The sequence below is a fragment of the Pelecanus crispus genome, chromosome 5, assembly GCF_030463565.1.
Source record: "Pelecanus crispus isolate bPelCri1 chromosome 5, bPelCri1.pri, whole genome shotgun sequence".
Taxonomy (NCBI): Eukaryota; Metazoa; Chordata; class Aves; order Pelecaniformes; family Pelecanidae; genus Pelecanus; species Pelecanus crispus.
Genome location: NC_134647.1, coordinates 10,110,517 through 10,124,365, shown reverse-complemented (window position 1 = coordinate 10,124,365; position 13,849 = coordinate 10,110,517). Strand labels below are relative to the sequence as shown.

The 13,849-nt window shown below is 38.2% G+C and overlaps 1 protein-coding gene across 1 annotated transcript in view; it reads right to left on the bottom strand.

Annotated features, from left to right (window-relative positions):
* DPP10 (dipeptidyl peptidase like 10) overlaps positions 1 to 13,849 on the bottom strand; it is a 250,190-nt gene that overhangs the window by 11,112 nt on the left and 225,229 nt on the right. The window contains exons 17-19 of the mRNA XM_075710366.1: positions 10,197 to 10,244; positions 7,999 to 8,097; positions 7,822 to 7,891 (exon numbers count right to left, since the gene is read on the bottom strand). Coding sequence (XP_075566481.1) covers positions 7,822 to 7,891; positions 7,999 to 8,097; positions 10,197 to 10,244 — 217 coding nt within the window. The remainder of the gene's footprint in view (positions 1 to 7,821; positions 7,892 to 7,998; positions 8,098 to 10,196; positions 10,245 to 13,849) is intronic.

Sequence of the window (13,849 nt, the reverse complement as noted above, 5' to 3'; positions counted from 1 at the left end):
AAGATAATATGTCAGAAAGGTCCTTGTCTGGCTAGGTATCTTTCCAACAGTTTAATGCACTCCACAGAAGTGAAAATATCATGAGTTAGCCTGCTTCCCTCCCACCTAATATAAGAACAAAACAAATACAGTGTTTGCATTTATTTTATAGATGTTATATATCTAGGTTATACATGCATGTGTGTGTGTGTGTATATATATATGTTATATATCTAGACACTTGGGAATAGGGGAAGAACTGTTACATTTGTAAGCCTTTCTCTATACCAGAAAGTGCTTAAAACAAAAAAGGGTTTTAAATGAAAGATGATACACTCAGATAATTTCTTCTATTAGGAAAGAAACAACAGACAGAACCTCAGCAAGATTCTCAGTGGGCGAGAACTGACTGATGTTTTCCCAAGCTCCTTCTCTGGAGGGCATAGCTGGGCTACTGCGAGGCTCAGACTTTAAACGCTACATGTCTTCCACTCCTGCATGATGGGTTGTTTGACATATTGCTTTTGGAAGCAATTTTCCAGTGGCTAATTTATTTCAAGAATGTCCACATAAGTAGTCTGTGACAGGCATTTAAAGCCATTTCCATTGAGGTACATGTCAAAATTCCCATTAGCATCAAAAGGTCTCTTTACTCTTCAGCTGCTACTATAAAATGATACTGATTATCTGAGGTGTGCTTCTGTCCTCCACAGAGAGACAGCATATATTCTGTGCACCATTTAGGCCCCACTTTTGACCTTTTAAATGGGGCTTCTGCAAGGTATTAATCCTTTATGCAAGTTTCAACATCACCCTGAGGGCTCTGTAACAAGGGAAGTTTGTTACTACAGTGCAATAATAGATGCACAGCCTGAATTGTGAAGTTTGTCCTGGGATTACAGCTATCTCAAAGGTCAGTTTTTGTTTTATGCTCATCACTACTTACAGCCTAATTATAATTAACTACTGTTCAGTGGTACCCTCTTCATAGAATTATTTCTTGACCCCACTAGTAAGCCTGGAAGAAAGTCTGTGCCATTTATGCTTGGGTGTAATACAAACGCAGAAGTCTTCTTCCAACCCGACTATGGATGGCCACAAGGGAACAAAAGCACTACAGCAAAATTGAAGGCAGAACCGAAAGGGCTACGTGGAGCTACAGGCTCTTCAACATCCCTCAAGGGTTCTTTAAGGATCATCATCTCTGGAGTCAAACAAGAACAGAATGATTCAAATGAAGACTATGCCTAATTCTTCCTGATTCATTTTTCTTTTTCCTTGTAAGTGACAGCACTTGCACTTTCTCTTTTTTATTTTTATTTTTATTCCTAACTTTCGATGTTCAGAGCTGCCCAGTGTGTGTCTTCGACAGCGACTATACTCAGATTATGAGTCCACTGTGGCAGCGCAAGCACTGATGACTTGGGCATACTGCCAAAGTTCACCATTGAGGTACCATTTAAATAGACAGAAGCCATCAATAATATACCAATATCATTGACCTTAGTGGGTAATTCGTATGCTTCTTGCAAGGCAGTCACATACATCTCAGACTGTCTGGAAAAAGGGGCAGCTCATCATAAGTTCATATATTGCTGAAACAAGAAGAATCTGTTCTTTCAGATTCTATAACCAAAAGCTTAAACTAAAGCCTCTGTTCCTGACTTGAGTTACAGCCTACAAGGAATAATATAGTGTTACCAGAGAGGCTGTTGCTGCTGCACTCTGAGCAATACTCCTCTGCCACTCTGCTATCATGGCTGCAGCAAAATTTGTTCCAGGTTTTGCACCATTTAAAAACTAAGTGGCAAGATTTTATATAGGAATTTCAGAAGTTATAGGGCTGACCAAGCAGCAGGGGAAACAATTTTAAAAGATACATGGCAAATAGTTGCTATCATCACTGCTTAATTTCCAGTATGTCTCTTTCTATTTCTGCAAAACAGGGGATTTGATGCAGCATATGGAAAAGGTATCTTGATAGCAAATACGTGAGAAAGACTACAACTCAGAGGATAAAATCTATGCAAACAAATATCACTCATAAAACTCATCTTTTGCTTATGGTGAAACTGAGTGGAGAAAGAAGACCATTTTGAAAAACTGCTGTAATAGAAAAATCCACTTCATTTTCAGATTTCATGAGCATCTCTTTCACAAGCATCAGCTTTCAAGCACACCCATCGTCACTGCTCAAAAACCAGGGAACCTGAATAGCCTCAAACATTGAGGACAGAAAATCCCAAACGTTTTCTCTCTGTTCGTATACCCTGTTTAGGTATAGCAAACTGCAACTAAAACCAGACAGTGTGTTTACAACTCCTCCCTGCAGATATGGCCAAACAAATTAAAACACATCACCAGAAGTGATTCTATTGCTAGGGTAGAATCATGTGATAAACAGGACTGAAGTAGACAGCGTAGTACAAAAAATAAAGTTGTTATTCTTAAAATATCTTTCTGAAACCCTTGAGGCTTTGAAAATGCAATTTTGAGAACAAGAGCTGTAACACTGTCCTATGTCATCAGAAAAGGAGGTGAAGTTTTGAATCTACTCTTGTCTTTTTCTAAGGAGGATTAAATGAGCATTTTATTTACATAGTAAGATATGTGCTGCTGTGGGGAAAGTGGGAGTAGGGGAGGCTGAAAGAGGATGCATCTTAGCTCAATGATTCCCCAAGTCTTTTTTTGGGTCAAGACTGCAGTGAAAGGGAGTGAGCAGATCCATCGCTGCCCACAGCACCAGGACTGCTACTGGAAATGAAACAGCTGGAGTGAGCCTCCAGCCTACCCCTCTTTTAGCCTAAGCTAAATGAATTCTCCCTCTGGGCCTTGAGAAATATTACAAAGTTCAAGGAATGGGGAAGAAAATCTAAAAGAGTAAAAAAGAAAAGACTGTCCCTCAAATACTTTGATGCAACACAGCAGAGCAGTAAAATACTACCACATTTGGCAGAGGCAGGATGAATGCAGGCATGAAATGGATGGCTTGCAAAGCAATTAGTGAATCACTCACGTGGCTTAGGGATCTCCCAAAAAGTGAACTTTGCAGCTGTTTTAGAGAGGAAGAACTGGCCAAACAAAAAGGCCTTCAGGGATGTCCCCCTTGCAAGCATATTGCAATCAAAGCAGTGGAATCCACCACATATTTTTACACGTCCTGTAGCCAAGCATTGTTCCTTCACTTGCAACAGCTGCCGGTTAAAATGAGTAACGCCCTTTACAACAAATGGAAAGTACGCAAGACAGCTATTAATACTCAAAGTGTTACCATAGCTCAGATCTTAAATATTTCCCAATACTTGCATTATGCCTCTCTACATTTCTTCTAGTCTTTTAATGAGTTATTCCCGAAGCTGTAAAAAAACATCTTCACTTCCAACCCTACTGTCTTATCTTGCTATCAGTCCCGAGAGTGTATTAACTGGAGGCATAAACAGGTTTGATTGCCTGTGAAAGGCCTAAAACTTTCATAATTTCAATAACAGGTGAAGTGTTTCCTGTTTATTACCAAAATGTAAGAACAGAAGGAAACAAACAAACAAACAAACAAACAAACAGAAAGCTCTTGGTGACAATTCACTGTGACTTTGGAGAATACCTCTTCTGTTTTTTCCCTTCAAAGATCAGAACAATCTCTCCGCTGATTCAGTTTTACAATATCCAGTTGCATATTGGACAATTTTAAATGGCGTTAAATAATAAATGCTGACATTTAAGATACATTATCTACAGATTTTGAAGGAATGAGGTTAATTATGTTCAAGAAAAAATAAAGAATGATTATCACCTCTCATTTTATTATCCAGATTAAATGCCAGAGTCTTTACTTAATCATTTCCTGTGTGTTACCAAGGAGTGTATCTTCCAACTTTTTTAATGAGTAAGGTGAACCATAATGAGAAAATCAAGGATCTGAAATTTAAACTTTGATCTTAATTATATAGAAAAGAGATGATAATCACTCTTTCAGGCAATTACTGTACACCTCTCTAATCTATAGCTATACTGTATGTGTTTTATCAGAAGGAAACTGAGTGTGAAATGTATTAGTGGTTCAGGAGAACAAATGGAATAAAGGAGAGTGTTATAATCTGTTCAGCATTTTATGGCCTATGGATCACAACTCTGGAAAGAAAAACAGTGCTAGCTGACATAACTGGTTTCTACATAAGACCTATCTGTTACATAGTCCAGCCTTACAGGTGGACATAAATTTTAACATAGTGATACAACGATCTTCTACTTGAACGTTGTAGCATGCTTTGCAACTGCTAATGGATGAATCTTCACAAAATCCTTATGATGAAGATTACAGGATATTCAGGGCCTGGTCCTTAAGTTGAGCTTGTGTCTACGTGGAGCCGTACTGAGTTCACACCCAGGTTTCACACCAGGACCAGAATCCACTGGTCCAGGCCCCCTTCCAGGATTCAGCCTTAACACTCAGACACCTGGGTGCCATGTGCTAGAAGTTCAAATTTATCTGCAGGCATCCTTGCATGAATACAGGAACCTTATTATAGTCATGCACCTTTGAAATGGCTACTAGCTTTCAGTGATGTGAAAAAAAATTACCAAATAATACCAAACTTTCTCCCCTTTATCTATTTCCAAATTCTGTTATCATAATTGTAACCCTATGGATCCAGAGAGCATATTAACACCACACAAAGCAGTCGCTGCTGATGAAAATTTACAGTAAAATTATGAACCTCAGCCATCAAAAAACCACTTTATTCTGAGCCAGTGAAACCAGCCACCAGCACAAAAATTCTGCAGACAGAGACAAGAATGGCTGGCAAAATGTAAGATGCAGGGAAGATGAATCTTCACCAGAGGCTCGGAGTGACTCTGAAGCAATCGCTGTGGCCAAACAGCCAGGCAGAGCCTGTTAGACCTTATATGCCGTATTTACCCTCCACCTTAGGGGACTAAGCCTATATGCACTTAAAAGCTTATATGCACTTAATTAGGCATTTAATTTGCACTGCAGAGACATATTAGGTGAATTTCACGTTTAAATGCACATTCTCTTTTCCTCAACTTCCTTTCTTCCTTCCTTCCTTTCTTCTTTCCTTCCTTCCCTCCATCCCTTCCTCCCTTTTTTTTAAGTCCTTGTCAAACTGCAGTACTACTGAGATGGAAAGCAAAAGCCACTTCCTATCTGCTAATACTTCACTTTTCCAGATATATATCTTCTCTTTATGTACATCGAAGTATATGTTGCCTGGAGCAAGATGTTATATAGAATCTCCTTTCCAAAAAATGGATATACAATTAAATCAACATTCTTACCAAGGACATTGGTAAGCATTCTTTTTCAAACTTTCAATAGCTGGAATATAATGATAAATGTATCATGGCTGAGAATGCAAGCAAGAAAGTAGGCGCAGCTGAGCAATATGAAAGGCAGCGCTTGTTATCAGCCACTAATACAATTCCTGTCTAACACTTCTAGCAGTAGGAACAGGGTGTTTCTGAAACAGTCCCAACAGTACCACTCTGGGACTCAGGAAAGTCAAATATCTAGGAAATGATACCATATATACAACTAATCAGTGATTCCTGTAAAAGCTACATGTTCTTCTTGGACCTGAATACATTTTTTTTTGAAAGTAGTACTTCTGATAATGAAATAAACCTTAGGATGTTAATTTGCAGTTGTGTGGGTCACCAAATTACCCTCTGCACGCACACAGATTTCCAATCGTTCTTTCTCAAGAGCTAGGCAGAATTTATTAGGCTTAAATAATCATCCCACAAGGGGAGCTCCCATAACTTCAGTGACAGTTTTGAGTTTTATATTCATTTGGGGACATCTTTAACTCAAAAAAAGATTGCTGGCAACCTTAGTTTAAAGTCTGTAAAAAGCTGCTGAAGAAATATAACTTCTTTCTCTTCTAGGGAAGAAGGGGACACAACACATGCAACAGTACATGAGCCAGGAGAGATTTCAAATTTTCAGTTTCATACTTTCATTAGTGTATAGGGTTTTCTAAAAATAACTCCTATTAAGGCTAACATTGAGAATTCAGTATTGCAAAGGTAAGGATTTGACTAAAAAGAAGCAGTCTCCATATTATAAAAGTAGATACTACAGTCTGTATCCATAAGTGGATGAATTTCCTTTTTAGCCCACATGCATATCATAAAAAAATAAAACAATTATAAAACATATCCATACATTATGACTTGGCCACATTATTCACTCACTGGGTACTGACAACTTTGGTAAGTTTAAATTCAGACCTTGCCTCAACACTGTTCTAAGTTATTTCAACTCTTGGTATCTAAAAACATTTCATAATGGTAATTCCTTAGCTTTTTTTTCCTTTTTCTGTCATTTTTGGCCTTGGTCTTCTCCAGGTTTCTGATCCTACCCTCCTGTCTTCTCTAGATTATACATGAGTATACAACCTCATCCTCTACCATAACTGTATATAGCAGATTATGTATTTACTAGGATACCTAAAAAGGAAAGTGTTACACTGCTAACACCTTAGCGTTTCCTTATTCTCAGCAAAAAGAATAAGCACAAGTGTTTGCAACTCCCTGTAATGCTGCTGGTGTCAATTCACAGAGTCGGTTTGCCTTTGGCAAACTTAAAAGAGCTGCTTAAAACATAATCATGCTTCAAGATCATGCTAGCAAATACTGCAAAAATAAAATAGTCCATGTGTCCTGTTTCTCCACAAGAAAAGAGAAATGTGTTCATGAGCCACTTAAAGCAGAAAGCCTCCACAACTGCAGATAAATACAACTGAAAACACTGAGTTTTAAACACAAACAGGACTTAGAAATAAGCAGTTTTATGCCTCTCTGTCCTATTATCTAAGAACTGATCTGAGTAGAGGAATTTGGGATCACTCAGCACCTCAAGCTTGTAAATTTGACTTCACATACAACAGTAAGGATCTCTGCTGTCACTACGGTGAGGTCTACTCCAGGTGATACAGCTCAGCTAATGCGGTATTTTCATGAAATTAGCAGTGCACTCCTACATCTGTGTTAGTGAAACTCACATCAGTTCTTCCAAATGGGATAGGGAGAAGATCTGTAGGTACAGAAAAGCCCTCTACATGCATGGCAGACCCATGCTGAGCTCAGGTGTAGAACAACAAATGATGCCCTGAGCTGGCTGTCACTGGATTTCCTCGGTAGGCTGCAGGTACGCTCATGACTGCTCTCATCCTCTGCTATACAGTCTGTAGACATGCAACTTAAAGGCTGACTGTCTCTGAAAGAAATACACACGCTATTTCTTTTTAAAAGAACGGTGCAGGTTGCCAGGGAGTACCTCCTTCCTCCCCTAGAGTTTTTCTACAAACATCAACAGACTTTGGATCGTGCCTATTATGTCTTCAGCCCTTAATGCTCAAAAATAACTTTTTCTTCTTTCCAGTGTTCCTAAAAGCAATTTTGCTTTATGCATATTAACTGAGCCCCTCTTAGAAGCTCTACCTGTTTCTATCAGGGATAGAAAAGGAAAAAAAAAACAGTGCATGCTCTGAATGACATCCTCTGTGGGTAGGGATCAGTATGGGCCCAGAAAAGACTGCGGAATTACTCACAGGTGCACCAGAAGAAGGGTCAGTGCCTCATGTACATAAAAATACAACAAAGCAGTGCTAGATTTGATGAGCTCAAAAAACCCCAGGCATCTCTACCAGATAGCATCTATAACAAAATCTTTCCAAGAACAAGCCTTTTGACTTATCAACTTAAATCCATGAGGTAATTTTCCTACACAAGGTAAAAAAACATTTTCTAATTACAGAGTTAAATGTTTTCTATGAAGTACTTTTTTATTATTTTGAGTGATTCTACACAAATACTTACATTATTAATAGAAGGGCATACTGGTTTCGATCCGTGAAATCTTTTGGCAGTGACAACTGTAAAGGGAGTTCTTTTAAGAAAAGAGCAAAACATTAAAGGCTGGTAGTTACACAGATGAAAAACAGTAACATTGCAAGAAAGTTTTTAGTTTGTTAAAATAACATTTTCCAAAATTACCGTAATCCTCAATGTGAAGCATTTTAATTTCAGTCCTGGAATTCTTTTTCTTAAAAACAGCTTCTTTCAACATAGCATTATTTTCCAAAATATAAAACTCTGCAGGAAACAGGAAGGAAAAGCAAGTTGAAAGGTACGGAGAATCATCACATCAGAGATAAATCAAGATTCAGAAAAATTAAAGAAAAAGAGACGAATGTGCAATGATAAATCTTGTAAATGAATTCCTTCTGTAAATACTTTTTTTTTTTTATAATGCAACTGCTTTGCAATTCAGGAACTGAGCAATCAGCTTAATTCAAAACATATACATCTATTCCATTTTCTGGCTTTGTTTTCGTTATGCACTAAAAATCAAATTGGTGATGAACAACATGAATACTAGCATCCCTGACAAATACTAACAGCAGCTGTTACAGGGAAAGGCTAGTCTGCTGGGCAATATCCTAAGCCTCAAGCAGGCATCCTTTTCAAGCTACATATTCCAAGTCAATATTCAGCCAGCACAGCTCTACTTGATCACTGCATGTCCTTCTCTGTCTTCTGCACTTCAACCAGGAGCAAGACTTCAGTTTGGTTTAAAGCTGCAGACAGATTTGAAGCAATCCTTTTGCATAGAACAGAATGATTAATTAGTACTTTTTTTTTCTTTTCTTTTTTACTCAAATTACCAATCTTGCTTCCAAAATGTAGATTTTTTTTTTATTAAACAATAAACCCTCCACTTAGGGCCAAACAGATAATCTAAGGAGAATGTTTGTTCTGGGCAGTCAACCAAAATGGTATAATTATAGTCTGAGGATGGAATAATTGAAGTAATCCTTAATCATTCTTTTATGAATTGAAGAGGATAATCTAATCTTGCAGTGAAACATTAATGGTAAATTATCTCTCTTATTATTTAGTTTCTTGTTGTTACAACAAACAACATCCCTCTATCCTGACTTGCTTTGTTTTCCTAAGATGCTGTACATAAATCTCTTTTACAATAATTCACTATCAACAGTATTTTAGATACCAGTATTAAAGAGCAAAAGTCTACCTTCACAGAATTGAGTAGCTCTACAGAAGTCAATGATTTTACTTTGAGCAGTAATAGCTACCCCTTATCAAGTTGGATAAAACTCCCCTCCCTTGGTCTCCTATGGCACTCAGCTTTGCAAATACTATCAACAGAGACATTAAAAAAAAAAAAAAAAAAAAGGAAGCAAAAGTGCAGACATTAATTAACACTTGATAGCATGATACTATTGATCACTATGCTACTTCAACATGCAATGTTAGGTCCACTGTTATGGCTGAACAGTGGCTGGCCCATGACAAAAGGGATGCAGACAATACAGTTCAGGACTCTTGGATTCTGGGAAAAATTCTGGGGATAATCTTTCAAATGAAATTATAATAGGTAAGGATTGGTTTAGTGGTTTTGAATGGAAAGATGCCCCTTTCCTCTAAGCCACGCCTTCACGCTACGTGGAGCCACAGTGGAGTTGGAGGTAGAAGAATTGTTACCTCTACTGCACCAGAGAAATACCTAAGTGAGGAATATTCTGCTGTTTAAGGACAGTCTTCCCATTACAAAGCACCTCAAAGCAGCCAGGAAACAGCAGCAGATTTGGTGTCAATATACGGAAAGCAATGAGTAAAACTTGAAAATTACAGGTATTGAATATCCTCCTAAGAAGCCTTTATTCTTGGATTTGCCACCATTGAAAATGTCAGTGGAGTTGCTCTGATTTGAGAAATGTAAGAGAAGGACTGAATTCATCGTATGTAGGTCAGATTTTATGATTAATTGTCCAAAGACTGTACCTTACTTCAAGATAATTGGATTGTAACTTTAAAAACATCTCTAAAAATACAGAAGGTGTATCGTAATGGCAGCATAATTTACATAGAAAGTGAAATGGATGAAGACCAACCTGCCATCTAATTAACTCAAGCATAAATAGAAGATGAATGATATGCACTTAGCATAAAACATATCCAAAAAGCCTGGGAAAGTTTTAGGCATTTGATTAACTTCTTTCCTTATCATTTGCAGATGTGGACGTTGCTAAAAGGTAATTAATAGAACTTTTTATGAATGAGCCACTCATTAGTTTTCATTTACTTGTAACTGCCTTACCCCTCCCCCATGCTCCCCACAACAATCAAGGATGATAATAAAATATACCTATTCTCTAAGGAATACTCACTTGCAGTATTACTTGTACTGTGCACGCTAACAACTGGAACACCTGGCCCTGTTTTGAGGAGAGAAGAAAAACAGAGGAAGTGTAGGGTAGTTAGTACTCAGTATTTCAGTCAACAACAAAGAATGAGAACACTAGTGACCACGTAAGGCCAGATCCTGGAAGCCCCATACACATGCTTCCCTTCAAACACAGCAGTATCTCCACTGGTGTCTCTTGGGAAGGACACAGGTTAGACCAGGGTACCAACAAAGTGTGAAACGGAGACTGCCTTCTGCCTGTTCAGCAAGCAGTCTAGACCCCTGCACCTAGAAGGAGCTTTTTTTTTCTATCTCCATGTTCTAGCTAGAAGTGAAGAATAAAAAAAATTACAGAGGCACTTAACAGCACTGTCTAAAATATAGCAGTTTGACATTCAGAAACAGTAACTTTAGGTTGACTGGGAAGTGAATTAATGATAATATTCACTTCAGTTTTCTATGGAAAAACTACAGAGGTGTTGAAAAATTATCACATATTTCACATACTTATCTATTTAAGAAGCTCCTTTGGTACCTCAGCTCTGGAAGACCAAGAGCATCGTGGTTAAATCTAGGTGTAATGTAATCTAATCTTATTTCATGGTAATGTCAGATGCTATATTTTTACTCTACCACTGAGAAACTAAAAGCACCAAGAATAATCCTCCACATTAGTAAGTACTGTGCAAATGCACAAGATGGCATGTGAAACTGGGGTGACCAAACATTCAGCATACCCAGAAGTATAGCTGAGATCGCTACCCCTGCTCTGAGAACTCCCACTAGTGTAAACTTGCAAAAGAAAATGTTGTGATCCCACCCCCAACACAGAATTTGTACATGGGAAACTTAGTTTTATCTCGGTGAGACAAGAGTTTGAATTACATGCAGGCAGTCACTATTGGGCTAGGAAGGATGATGCAGAAAAGCTGAAGTCCTTGAGGACCCCATGGCAATGAAGGCATGGACCCTCTGAAATTAGGAGTTCAGACTCCTCTTTTTTAGAGAAAAAAAGATTCCCTTTGAGAGCATTTCAGAGACAGAGCTTAATTTATGTGTTCTGAGTCCTCCTGAGGAGGTTGTCTTTCTCAATTAATTATGGCATGAGCCTAGGGAAACTTAAATACCTGAAATAAATAGCATGATGCCATTCACAGCCTCTGACAGCCTCCACAGCAAATTTTTATCAGTTTCATACTCTGCCTCAAGGGAGACTATTGACAAAAATCTTACAGGCAGATTGCTGACAAATCAAAGCTTTCTGCCTTAGCTCTTCAAAAGATAATTTCTTCAGCTGTCTCTTTGTTTTGTTTTGTTTTTCCAGCTCTTTTTACTTTTCTGAATTTGTTGTTTTGCTTTGAATTCCGACTTAAGAAAGACAATGTTTGGAGGTGAAAGCATTGCCATTTTCCAGGCCAGCTCTATTTGTCATACTAAAAGATGGAAGGATGATGACAGATTTTGAAAAAGGGAGATTACAGCAGATTAAAAAGCTGACTAGAAAAGAGAAAGACAGATTTGTGTCACAGCTCATCAGAACTAAGCACAGCATTTGGATTTCCCATTGACCTCCTATAACGAACACTAAATCCACAACTTATTTCCTGCTCTATAAAATGGGAAAAACAATTACTCCCTTTGTGAAGTATCTTATTTGAGTGGAGAGATTAACATCTGTTAGTGTTTATGAAGTGCTAAAGGAAAAATCCACAAGCAGTGTGGAAAGTAAGTGTAAAGGATGTGCTTGCCAAAACTGAGAGGCTGTAGAGCCGGTCCTCCATCTACCAGGCTAGAAATAACTCCTCACTCAGGAGAGTCTCTGGAGATGGATATAGCTGGTATACTGAGACAGATCTGGCTGAGGGTAACTAAGAAGGAAAAACTATCCTAATAAAGGTTCTTACGGGTAAACAGGAGGTGGAAGAGTTGAAACTTGTATAGATCAAACCAGTCCAGAGTCCCCCAAGGATTTTTCTGGGCAAATTGCTTTTGTAACAATTCAGTCAGGCTTTTTGTTGTTGGAAAACAAGTGTGTGTGCATGTAGGTGTGGTGTCGTCTGTCTCCTTGAAGCAATTTACCTTGTACGCTTACAAGCAACTCCCCGCAGAAGAGTTTTAATACCTGCTCTATGGTGATGTGGCCATCAACTTTGATACTGTCAAATATCCCACCCCACCACAGGCCTTTTGCAGAGCTGTGGCAGTACACGGGGACCACACTGCTGCCATAATTGCCAAGCTCTGACAAAACACAAGAAAGCACCTCTGAATAACCCCAGGTTGACAACTACACATTAATGTTAGAGGTAGGAAAGCTTAATGACGGTGTTTTATCATCCCTGCCCAACACCTGCAGCTCAGGGCACTCTGCTGGTTGCAACTCAGTGGAGTGTAGGTTTAATCCTGGGAGGATGATCTACAGTCTTACCAGCTCAAACAGAGAATGGCCATCTCCAAAGTCACTGAAAGTCATGAGCTTGTGAGCAATTTCATGTGCAACCTCCTACTGGCATCCACATTTTTATATCAAAGGAACATGTTAAAAATTACAGGCTGAATATACTTTGCGAAAATAATAACAAGAAGCTATGTTTTTGGGCCCTAGCACATTGCTGATTCAGGGCAAAAAACTCTTCCCAATAAACCAACCCTTCTTCTTGCAGGAATCCGAGACCTTCCCCACAGGTACTATGTCAAGCACAAGGGAAAACCCTGCTCAAACCATGAGGAGCTCATTACTAGTGCAGTTTTTACTCAGATAAGGGCCTCAGGATTAGCTCTATAACCTCTGCCACAGCTTTAACCATCTATAAACCAAACAGTATATATTTTTTTTTTTAATAAGCTATGTATTATAGGTGCTCTTCCACAAAGAAAACCCACAACCACAACCTTATTTTAGCCAATATATATTCATAGTTTGTTTGTTTGAATAGATTAAATTCTCAAGCAGGCACATATTTTATTTTTGCGAAAAAAAAATATGTACAGTTGCAAAAGAAATAGAAAAAATGCATGCAAATACAATGGGCTATTCACATGTATTTCAGATGAATTGTGTTCTACTGTTTTCAATCTGATGCTAGCTGAGCAAAAATACTGGGAGAACATTGTTTGTAAAATACTGCAAGTTTCAAGGTCAACACGTCTAGCTATAAACTTTATTATTGATTGTCTAATGCTTTTCTGAACCGGTTTTTATAATGTTACTTATTTATCAGTGTTTATTTCCTGGGTGTAGGTCATAAATTTATCAGTGTGGGATGGTTCTAGTATTCTGTTTATACATACCAGCTCTGAACCCAACTGCTGCCATTTAGTGCTACTGGGATGCAGCTAACAATAAAAAGCTAGAAGTTATTTATTGCAGTTCCATGGATAAGGAGGATCTGTCTTTGTGGATTAAACCATACCTGTTTTTTGGTAGATACTCACATACACATATATATACACATATGTGGGTGAGTGTGTATAGATATACCTTATGCATAAATTTATAAGCACATAGAGACACAGTGTTACACAAAGCAGGCCCTCATTTTTTAACTAGGCATAATTGCACAAGATCAGTCCTAATACATACTATAATGAAGCTGTTATGAACCACAGTACCATCATTCCACATTTTTTGGTGAA